General features: G+C 34.8%; 2 protein-coding genes across 3 annotated transcripts; both read left to right on the top strand.

Moving 5' to 3' along the window:
* The first annotated feature begins 1,927 nt into the window (after positions 1–1,927).
* LOC117619199 (glyoxylate/hydroxypyruvate reductase HPR3-like) lies at positions 1,928–3,344 on the top strand. Of its 2 annotated transcripts, none has more exons than XM_034349090.1 (2): positions 1,928–2,272; positions 2,801–3,344. In XM_034349090.1, the coding sequence occupies exons 1-2, from the start codon at positions 2,165–2,167 to the stop codon at positions 3,323–3,325; spliced, it is 633 nt and encodes a 210-aa protein (XP_034204981.1). In that variant the 5' UTR covers positions 1,928–2,164; the 3' UTR covers positions 3,326–3,344. The 2 variants fall into 2 exon arrangements, with proteins under 2 accessions (XP_034204981.1, XP_034204982.1); XM_034349091.1 differs by having other exon boundaries at positions 2,162–2,703.
* A 2,718-nt stretch (positions 3,345–6,062) lies between these two features.
* On the top strand, positions 6,063–9,341 carry LOC117620398 (CRS2-associated factor 1, mitochondrial). Its single transcript, XM_034350584.1, has 5 exons — positions 6,063–6,692; positions 7,256–7,383; positions 7,864–8,089; positions 8,169–8,296; positions 8,617–9,341. Exons 1-5 carry the CDS (start codon positions 6,152–6,154, stop codon positions 8,824–8,826), a joined length of 1,233 nt encoding a protein of 410 aa, XP_034206475.1. The 5' UTR covers positions 6,063–6,151; the 3' UTR covers positions 8,827–9,341.
* Positions 9,342–11,614: the final 2,273 nt, after the last annotated feature.

Below are 11,614 nucleotides of genomic sequence, written 5' to 3'. Positions count from 1 at the left end.
TGGGTTTTTTTTTTGTTTTAAATTGAATTTAATAAATAGTATAGACGAGCGGCTATAGTCTTTTACATATGTATCCGTATATATATATACACACACATATGTAGGTACGTATTTTTCAACAATACAGTCGTGTTCTATACACGTCTCACATTTTCTTTAAGAAGCAAACATATAATAGTCGTATTATACACGTACGTATGTATTTCTAATGTTTTATGCACACATTTTTTTAAAAAATTTCAGTAAGACACACAAATTCACGTATAATACAAATAATTCTCACATTTTATTGAATAAGAATGTCATATGGTATAAAAATTATATTAAAACATCAAATAGTGGAAGATTAATATGTAATTTGGATATGTTGCAAATTAATATCCACAAGGTACAAACCAATGCAACTAGGAGGGTCCTTTTTTATTATTAAATTTATAATTAAATAGTATATTCGGGAGGCGATAATAAGAAATTTTTTTTTTTTTTGGAATTAAAATAGTATAGCCGGGCGGCTATACCTATGTTTGACATGTGGCTCTATAGAGGTTCTTCTTTACTATAAATAAAATAAAAATAAAAAAAGGAGTACAGCCGCACGGCTATACCCAGTTTTTGAATTTTTTTTTAAAGACAAGTGTTGACACGTGGCGCCTAATGACTGGAATCTTTTTTATATTTAAAAAATTGTATAGCCGCATGGCTATACTCAGTTTTGAAATTTTTATAAAAAGGGATATGTTTTGACACATGGGGCATAATGGTTGGAGGTCTTTCTCTATAATAAATAATGTATGCAGTAACATAATTTAGTTTTGTTTATTTTTCAAGGTATTGCAAACATGTTTGAGCTCCCACATTGGAACACTAGAGTTTTTTGGAGGTCTTTATAAGACTTACTCTTGGAAATATAATAGTTTGTATTGGCTACGCAAGTGGCCCAATTGAGTGGCTGGTGGGTATGACCCTTGGTTAAATGCCTAATTAGTTGGGTAAATAGTTAATTAATCAAAATAGTATAGCGGGGCGGCTGTACAGGTTATTTTATTTTATTTTTTATTTTAAATAAATAGTATAGACGAGCAGCTATAGTATAGCAGGGAGGCTATATATATATATATATGTTCGTACGTATTTTTCAATAATACATTCGTGTTCTATACAAGTCTCACGTCTTTTGAAAAGCAAACATACAATAGTCGTATTGTACATATACGTACGTATTTCTAAAGTTTTATACATGTAATTTTTACAAAATTTTCAGTAAGACACACAAAATTCACGTATAGTACAAATAATTTTCACATATTATTGAATAAGAATAACATATGGTATAAACATTATATTAAAACATCAAATAGTGGAAGATTAATATCTAATTTGGATATGTTGAAACAAGCAAATAATATTTATAAGGTACAAACTAATGCAACTAGGAGAATCCTTTTCTATTTTTTTATTTTTTATGTTTTTTTATAAATTAAATAGTATAGCCGTACGGCTATACTACAATTTTGAGAAGAAAAAAAATTTACTTTTGACACGCGGCGCTAAAGAGAGAGTTTTCATTTTTTTTAAAAATAGTACAGCCGCACGCTATACTTTATGTTTTAATTTTTATATTTAAAAATAGTATAGCCGGGCGCTATACACAGTTTTTATTTTTAAAATAGTATAGCCGCGCGGCTATATTTTTAAAATAGTATACACATTTTTAAATTAATGTATATCAGTCCCGATCTCTTGGATCACAAGAGTCCAGGAGATTGTAGTTACCCACCGTTGGATATTAATCCAATTGTTCAAAAAAGTTATTTAAAATGAATGCAAGAGTGAGTGAACTGTTGAATTTATATCCAACGATGAGTGATCACAAATATCTTAAACCCCTGTACTCCACAAATATCTTGAACCTAAAAATGTAAAAGCCTGGGCCTCTCCTCTCCCCCACGACCAGTTCTTGGAAACGCACGCAGGCTCAGTGCAGGTCCTTCTGTCCTCCCCCATTGAACCTCCCATCAATGCCCAGATCCTCCATTTGCTGCCTTCCTTGAAGCTCCTCGTCACCATCTGCGCAGGCCTCGACCATGTCGACATGGCCTAGTGTCGAGCGCGCGGCGTGGCCATTACCAGCGCCTCTAAGATCTTCTCTGAGGACGTTGCTGACATGGCCGTGGGGCTGCTTCTCGATGTCATGAGAAATATTTCGGCTTCCGATCGGTTTGTCCGAGATGGGTTTTGGGTTAGCAAGGGTGATTTTGCTCTGGGTTCTAAGGTGTCATCATCAATTCTATTTATTTGAAGTTGAAATGATAAAGTCACGTACTTTTGTTGGGTCTGTATGAGATTTGATGTGAAAAGTGAAGCTTTGTTTATTTGTTTACTGTTGATGCTTTGCTTTTCTTTTTTTTTGGTGTTTAGATGAATAGATTATCAACTGTGGAGTTTGATTGGTTAGCTTTTATTTATTTATTTTTCGGGAGCCAAAATTGAATTTGGTTCTTCTGTTGGCAATCATTGGTTTCCAATCTAGTAGGGTATGTTAGAGTTCCAGGAAAGAAGTAACTATCTTGTTTAGAGTCTAAGAATAAAAAGTCAAAAATGTTACTCTTCTTGAGTTTCTTATAGACAACTTGGTTGAGATTAGAAGCTGAAAGCAGTTAAAAGGAATGTCTTTTAACAGTTCTTCACATCTTTATAATTATGGTAAGCATTGAATTTTTGTATGGATAGTTGAGCTATGAATCTTTCTTTTTTACTGTTGGTTATTTAAAATGGTTTTTGTGATGATTGGGAATTTCAGATAGGAGGCAAACGAGTTGGGATTGTTGGATTGGGAAACATTGGCTTAGAAGTTGCTAAGAGACTCAAGGCCTTTGGTTGCAATATCTTATATAACTCAAGGAAGAAAAAACCATTTGTTTCGTACCCTTTCTTTCCTGATGTATGTGAACTTGCAGCTAATAGCGATGTGCTTGTCATTTGTTGTGGTTTGAATGCTCAAACCCACCACGTGATTAACAAGAAAGTCTTGTTGGCATTGGGAAGAGGGGGGGTGATTGTGAATGTAGGACGTGGGGCTATAATGGACGAGAAGGAAATGGTGCAGTGTTTGGTGCGAGGCGAGATTGGAGGTGCTGGTTTGGATGTGTTTGAGAATGAGCCTCATGTTCCTAAAGAGCTCTTTGCATTGGATAATGTCGTACTGTCACCACATCATGCTGGCCTTACACCAGAATGTTTCACGGCTTTGCGCGAATTAGTAGTAGGGAATTTGGAAGCATTCTTCTCAAACAGACCATTGCTTTCTCAAGTGGAGAATAATTGAATAGATTTCTATTTTCAGATTAGCATCTCCATATCTTGCATGTCATATTTATGGTTTATTTCCCATGGGGATGATTCATACAGAAACTACTTGCATAACTTTTAACTTTTCTTCTGCTAAGTTTCCTGCACTTTTCTGAATCAATGCAATGTAGGGTACAAAAAATTGATGAAAATAATGAGGGGATGAAAGAAAACAAGGATGAAGAACTGATTCGTATCGGATATGGGCTTCCACTGAATCATGCGTATCAGTGCTGCATATATATTATTATGATTCAGTGTTCATGACCTAGCACTGAAAGGGTGCTTGCTCTTATAAATTTGCTTTTATCTAGCCGCCTCCTTTGTTTTGTTACTAATTGAAATGATTCAGAGCATGCCATTGTCGGTCTTAACCCCATTGACTCCGTTGACATGCCGGAATTGTGGAGCTGCTATAGCTAATGCAAGAAATGTGTTCTGTGATGTGGCATATGTGCCAGTAGGGATTGATTATTCATGTGCTAAGAAAGATTTCGGCTTCTTGGTGGATATGTGATACAGAGGATTTGAGCTACTCCATTGTTCCGAGGCCACCATCTATTTGTTTTCTTTTGATTATGTGTTTTAAAGGGGAAATTGGTGTAATGAGTTAGCGTTTCTAGTATTATTGTAAATTTTAGAACTTTTTTTTTTTTTTGGGTAAAGTAATTTCTTTTCCTAACTAAATTTCAGCTTAATAAAGCAACAAATTAGAAGCAGACCCTAGCGCATTCGAGTATGAATTGCCCCACTTAGATTAGGGTAAAAAATTAAACGGGGACAATAAAGACTCAAGTAATTTCCTAATAGTAATGGATAATGTTATAAACTACTCTTATCGATAAATGAAAATTGAGGAAAAAATTTAAAAGAAAGAAAGGATCCCAGTATACACATATATAGTATAGCCTTTATTAAAGAAAATTTAAAAGAAAGAAAGGATCCCAGTATACACATATACGTGTCGGCTATACTTTTTTTTTTTAAAAAAAATTATCTTGTATAGCTGTGCGGCTGTACTATTTTTTTATTAAAAAAAAGAACCCCGCATATTAGTTGCCACGTGTCAAAAATACTATTTAAATAAACTATATTTAAAGTAGTGATCAGGTGCCACGTGTAAAAAGGCCAAGCCGAAGGCTATACTATTATAAAAAAGAAAAAAAAGAAACATCGAGCATAGCCGTTCGACTGTACTATTTTTATAAAAATAAAAAAAAGAACCCCTATAGATTAGTTGCCGCGTGTCAAAAATACTATTTAAATACGTTATATTTATAGTGGTTATTTGGTGCCACGTGTAAAACATTGTAAAGCCGCACGACTATACTATTTTAAAAAAAAATTAGAAACATCTAGTATAGCCGTGCGGCTATGTGAGAATTAGATATTGATCGCCCACTGTATAACATTTTAACATGTATTTTATTTTTATTCAATAATATGTGAGAATTATTTGTGTAATATGTGAATTTTGTGTGCCGTATTGAAAATTTTGTAAAAAATACATGTATTAAACATGAGAAATACATACATAGATGTACACTACAAGTATTGTACATTTGCTTTTTTTTTTTTTTAAATATAAATTTTACCGAGTCTCTAAGACGTGTACAGAACACGGATGTATTATTTAAAATACGTACGTGCGTGTATCATCTATATATATAAAACAAAAGCCAGAGAATGGTGAAACATTCAAAATACCAGAAAATGTCATTAGTTAATGCAAATATTAAGAATTGAAATTATTAATTAAATGAGGATAATATGGTAAATTCACAATTTTTCGTATTTAAAAAATTAAAATTAAAAGAAAATTCAGATAATGGATCCTATTTTTATGGAACACAACTACCCATTATCTTTTTAATTCTAAAATAAATTAAAATTTTTTTTTTAAAAAAAGCCTCTTGCAGGCCTGGAAGCGCGTGCAGAGAGGCTAGTAGAATATTAAACGTGAAAGTTCTAAATTGTTTACACGGCTACTAACTAAAGAAAAGTAAAAAAATTAAACGGGGACAATAGAGACTCGGATAATGACCTAATAGTAATGGATAATGTTATAAACTACTATTATCTATAAATGAAAATCGGGGAAAAAAAATTAAAAGAAAGAAAAGATCCCATTATACACATATATAGTATAGCTGCACAGCTATACTATTTATTAAAGGAAATTAAAACAAAATAAAAACTCTGTACAGCCGCCTGTCTATACTTTAGAAGAAAAAAATTCAAGTATAGCTTTATTTTTAAAAAGCAGAGCTACCGTATAGCACCTAGGTGCCATGTGTCAAAATAAGTATCGCCATGCGGCTATACTATTTTAAAAAAAAGATTAAACCCATCGAGTATAGCCGGTTGGCTATACTATTTATATATATATATATATATATATATATAAAAGGAACCCCTAATGATTAGGTGCCATGTGTCAAAAATAGTATAGCCGCTCGGCTATACTATTTAAATACATCATTTAAACTAGTGATCAGGTGCCACGTGTAAAAATAATAGTGGGGCTATACTATTTTTTTAAATTAAAAAAATCTATTATAGCCGCGCGGCTAGACTATTTATTAAAGAACATTAAAACAAAATAAAAAACCCAAATCTGTCAACTTAAAAAAAAAAGAAAATTTGGTTTTTTTCTTGGACGAGACAAAAAAAAAAAAAAGTTGGTCGTTTTGTTAGTTAAGACATTTTTAAACCTTGTCTACTCGCTGCAGCCTGCAACTCAAATGAACGACACTAACCCTAGAGAGCCACACGAACGCACACCTCACCGTAAAACCCCTCCATGTTTCTCACCAGGCTCTCCCGCCTAAACCCAAACCCACTCCTACTCATTCTCACGCGCCACCTCTCCAACTCCTCGAAACTCCACGACCGCTACTCCTTCAAACCCCCACCCTCCCTTTCCCCAAACACCCAAGGCCAAAACCCGAACCATAATAACCCCAAGAAGAAGCAGAAACCCCAGTATCGCCCGCCATCGTCCCTTGACCGAACGGGTCAGAAGCCGATACATTCGGATTTGCCCTTCGATTTCAGGTACAGCTACACCGAGAGCAGCCCGACGGTGAGGCCCATTGGGCTGCGCGAGCCCAAGTACTCGCCTTTTGGGCCGGGGCGGATTGACCGGGAATGGATCGGGGTGTGTGCGCCGGCTGTGGACCCCAAGGTGAGGTCCGTGGAGGGAGCAGAGGAGGATCCGAAATTGGAAGAGAAGAGGAAGAGGAGGAGACAGAAGGTTCAGGGAGAGCCTCTAACTCCGGCTGAGAGGAAAATATTGGTGGACAAGTGCCAGAGGCCCAAAACCAAGAGGCAAATCAATTTGGGTATGGTTTTTTCTTTCTCCTTTCTGTTTCGTGTTTTATGAGCTTCTTGGAGTGTGGTCCGCAAATTGCCAACAAAAAAGAAGTTTTTGATAATATGGGCACTCCCAAATTTGTATGATTGACCGGATTTGAGCTTTTTTTCTTGATATTGTTTTGTGCTTGCTGAATTGTGTTTTTGGTTTTTGTTGTAATTGATATAGGTTCGAGTTTCTTGAGCTTTAGGGTATTCTGATTTTGTTTGATTGTTGGGGCGTGAGCTTTTTTGCACTGTCTAATGTGATTGTTTTGGATTTTGGTTTTACTACTTTGGTGGGTAATAAGTGTATGGTCTTGTGTTCTTCGGTTCTGTTTGGTGTGTTTGCTTTGTAGGCTTGTGTTATTTCGTCTTTTTTATCAAACAAGTTGAGGCAATCAGGCAAATGTCCCACTTTTGCATTGTTTTAAAGTTTTCTATATGACAACCCAATTCCTAAACAAGAATAAGCAGTGTATTTTATGATAATCTTCACTCTTATTTATCTCTGCTATCGTCTTATTGTGCACTATTTTTTGATTTCTTGTAGGCAGAGATGGTTTAACTCACAATATGCTGAATGATATTCAAAACCATTGGAAACATGATGAAGCAGTGAGGATAAAATGTCTAGGTGTTCCCACCGTTGACATGAAAAATGTTTGCACCCAACTTGAGGTATCTTATGTTCTAGTTACCGCTCTCTGCACTGCATCTTGTGTCTGATAGACTGTTGTTTCACTTTTCTCTTCTCCTTGAGTCTTTTGCGCTGTGGTATGCATGCTGTACCTCAGATAGGTCCCTTTTTTGTGTTTACAACTTATGAACTTTATGCTACATCATTATCTGGGTTGATGATACACAATGAAAACTAAAAACTCAAACTGTGTTGGAAGATAAGCTGCTGAATTTGCAAGGGGATCTCTGTAAATCAACGATGGCACTGAGAAACAGCAAGGACAATGCGACACTGATGTTTCAGATTATGAAACATAAATTCTGATTGTAAAATCAATGAATAAATTAAATGCAATGCAACATATAAATGTTTGCGTTGCATTATGAATTAGTTTACACATGAGAATGGTTTCAGGATTCACTATTATTTCTTGGAAGTTGGAAGAAATGCTAAATGCATGTTTCATGTGTATGTTGCAGGACAAAACCTTCGGAAAAATCATCCACAGACATGGTGGTGTACTTGTATTATACAGAGGCAGGAACTATAAACCCAAGAAAAGGCCCGTGATTCCATTAATGTTGTGGAGGCCACATGAGCCCGTATATCCCAGGCTGATCAAAACTACAATTGATGGCCTAAGCATTGAGGAAACAAAGGAAATGAGGAAGAGAGGATTAGTTGTCCCTCCTTTAACAAAACTTGGTACATCCTTTTTCTGGCTATGGTCTTTATGACTTGATAGGTATTTCTATGATCATTTACAAGCTAGATGAAACTGCAGCCAAGAATGGTTATTATGGTAGTCTGGTATCCATGGTTAGAGATGCTTTTATCTGCTGTGAGCTGGTTCGGATAGACTGCCAGGGTCTTGAGAAGAGTGATTACAAGAAAATAGGCTGCAAACTCAGGGTAAATTTCCAAGCCTTTGTATCTTTTTCTGCTGAAGCTTGCTTTATGTACAGTTCTAACTTTTATTGCTCCCATGTACAATGAGATGCTTGCACTGGCTAGTCATGGGCAATTCCTACTGCATTTTCCTTCTTTCTGTATATCCGAGAAAGACACAATGATATTCTTTCTTAATTTTCTTGGCCTTGTAGCAGACTACCTACATAACCTAGAATGTGTATCTGCATGTGCGATTGTTTCTGTTTATCTAAGTTTTTTATTTTTTACTTATACTTTAGTATTTTTGTTGGTCAACCACTTATACTTCAGCATTGATACAGGATCTTGTGCCTTGTATCCTGGTGACATTTGAGAAGGAACAGATTGTGGTTTGGAGAGGGAAGGACTATAAGCCTCTAGAGGATGGATACTTCCTTCCAGATCGAGAACTGTTTGATAATCCAGAAGGGGATTTGGTTTCAGGAAAAGAGGGGTGTGGTAACTCAGATGGCAGCAGTAGCGAAAAGGAATTTGACTCTGGTGAAGAGTAGTAGCCCCTTCTTGCCGCAAGTTACAGACACCACATGGGTGTTGATTTGATCAAGCTTTTCTTCTCCCAATTGCAATTTTGGAATTCATGGAGAGCCGAGTGGAGCCGGTCCTGCAATATCCTGGAAATGGTATTTGGGTGCATTTTTGGGTTGTGTTGTAACGAGGAGACTGCCTATTGAAATTACATAACAAGATCTAGCAGGTCCCCCTCTGCAAGGCAAAAAATGGAAAAAAGAGAAATACTTATTCCGTAGGAGTGTGGAGTGAAAAAAGGTAAAAGGAGCCAAAGCCTGAAGTGAGAAAACTGTACTGAAATTGGTTGACAAAACCAAGGGTAAGAATTGCATAAGATTCTTTGGATTTGATTCTCACCATTTGGATGCCAAATGAAATGTTTGCATTATTATTGTTCAAAGAGTATGAATATGGAGTGATTCTATGTATCCAATGAACTCTGACTCTCAGTTTGTGGAGATTTAATATGGAGACACTGATACTAATCCTAATTGGGCTAGCATTGGATCAACTTAACCCTAATTTTATTTCTGCCAATGGTTAACTATGCCAACCCTGACAAAAAAAGAACAGAAATGATGTTGAATCTCAAAATGGTAACATTTTTTTATATTTTAACATCACATGCAATGGAATATTTTACTGACAAATCATTTTCATTACATAATTAATAAGTATACCCCAAGATCCTTCCCAATACATACATCCCGAGTGCATCATGTCCATTGTCTCCATGCTGCTGCTGCACGTGCTTCACAATTTCATAATTTCCTCCGTAGCAGTGGGAGTGGGCCCACTGAGACTGCTGGTTGGACCCTTCTGCTTCCTTAACTAAACCTTATCAGTCACCTCCTCCGCAACTGGGCCTTGTGATTGGGAAGCATCCACTCAATTCAATTCACGTTGCAGCAATGTGTTTGTATTTTGCTTTGCTTTTGCTTATTCTCTTCTTATATTATATTGTCCCCACCAAAAAGGCCAAAAGGCCAGGTAGATATTATATTATTTGAGTGTGGTAGTGAATTGGTTCAGATTACAGCTCAAAATGTTCACGGCAATTTCGTCCAAAAATATATAATATTCACTGCAATATCATAAAGAATCGCTCTAGTTAAATAGGTTGCCAAAATAAGTACCAATAAAACTTTGGTATGGCAAATCACCCACTAATATAATGATTTGAAGTAATTGCTCCTTTAGATAAGGTCGTAAGTTTGAGTTGTAGCATCCGTATAATGTGTATGAGTTTAATATATTACCGCTCATTTCAATAAGAAAAATCCTTTAAAAAAACTTTAATATGAAAACCAAACGAAAAAATATCAAGATTTTCATCTATACGATACATTTGTTTTCACTTCTTTATATTACAATCTTTAATATATGCTAAATAAAATAAACCAAATGATTATTAATCTGAACAAAATAAAAAGTAGTTATTGGAAGATGTGTGCTTACTACTTGTGAGTTGTGGTGTGGCAGAGGTGAATTAAGATGAGAATAAAATAATGCACCATAGAGGCATGCCGCGCGCCTCTTTTGAATTCTTCTATTCTTGAGTTGTAGAAAGTCATGAAAAAACAAATGAAAACCCCCCTTGACCCTAAAAATACAATGTTTATATGTAAATGCACTTCTTCTCCCTTTTTCGTTGATAAATACATTTTTTCATATTTCAGGCATTGACATCAAACAAAATGGAGGGATTCTGCGTTCAAATTATGTGCATGAGAGTTTGATATTTATGTAATAATTTTATGTTTACATAAAAAATTATTTATCTAAAAAGTTGCGACTGTTTTTTTACCTTAAAAAAACTTTTTGAAAGAGTATGAAGTCATTGCTCGTCATTTGACGTCGACGACATAACTACTACAATAAGACTCCATTTGAATGACATTATAAGGTTACATTCTTTGTTTAGAACATTACAATAAGATTTGTGCAATAAATAAATGATGAAAATAAATGAATTATAAATGATTCCTTCCATATAGTAATTTCATATTCATTCAATCTAGTGTATATGTTTCCTGTTTTTTAAGCAAATTTAGTATATTTGTACAATACAAATCATTTATTTCAAATTTCTCCATCCAAACAGAATGTAAAGTTTTTCTTAATTAGATTTCACAATTTATTTACACTAGCACTCCTTAAGGTTTCTTGTATTTTCACAAAACACCCTCAGGTCTCAAAAATTACATGAACACCCTTTGAGGCTTCAGTTTGTTTTCACAAAACCCATTTTCGTTGATTATTTGTCCAAAAATTGATGATTTTATTAAACAAAACTTATGCAAATGACAAAATTAACCTCAATGAAGAATACGCAATCTAATCTCAAAGCCTAACTTTGTCATTTGGAGAATTTGTTATGTATAAAATCATCAATTTTTGTATAAAAAATCAATAAAAAATAATTTTATGAAAATAATTTAAAACTTCAGAGAGTGTTCATGTATTTTCTAAAACCTCAAAAAAATTTATGAAAAAGTCGAAAACCTGATGGGTGTTAAGTAACTCTTTTGTATTAACCTATGTATTGTCGTCGACCCACTTCTCATTTCATGTTGTGCCAAACGCGTCGTTCCCCGATTGAAACTCAAGTGCAGTAGTAAAAGTAAGTTTTCTGTTGGCCAGTAAAAGTAAAGTAGTAAAAACTTAAAACTACGAAAAAAAATTTGGAGCCACCTTTTATTTATTTTTAACAGAAAAAAAAATATAAAAGAAAAACGCGGCGAAATAATAAATCTTCCACGACCACACGTA

The sequence above is a fragment of the Prunus dulcis genome, chromosome 2, assembly GCF_902201215.1.
Source record: "Prunus dulcis chromosome 2, ALMONDv2, whole genome shotgun sequence".
Classification (NCBI taxonomy): Eukaryota; Viridiplantae; Streptophyta; class Magnoliopsida; order Rosales; family Rosaceae; genus Prunus; species Prunus dulcis.
The sequence above is the reverse complement of the archived record's forward strand: the minus strand, read 5'-3'. Positions and strand labels throughout refer to the sequence as shown.

Coding starts and splice junctions, on each gene's coding strand:
- LOC117619199 (XM_034349090.1), top strand. CDS start 2,165: ATGGCCGTGGGGCTGCTTCTCGATGTCATGAGAAATATTTCGGCTTCC. Junction 2,273..2,800: donor ATTTTGCTCTGGGTTCTAAG/GTGTCATCATCA, acceptor TGGGAATTTCAG/ATAGGAGGCAAACGAGTTGG.
- LOC117620398 (XM_034350584.1), top strand. CDS start 6,152: ATGTTTCTCACCAGGCTCTCCCGCCTAAACCCAAACCCACTCCTACTC. Junction 6,693..7,255: donor CAAGAGGCAAATCAATTTGG/GTATGGTTTTTT, acceptor GATTTCTTGTAG/GCAGAGATGGTTTAACTCAC. Junction 8,090..8,168: donor CCCTCCTTTAACAAAACTTG/GTACATCCTTTT, acceptor ATGAAACTGCAG/CCAAGAATGGTTATTATGGT.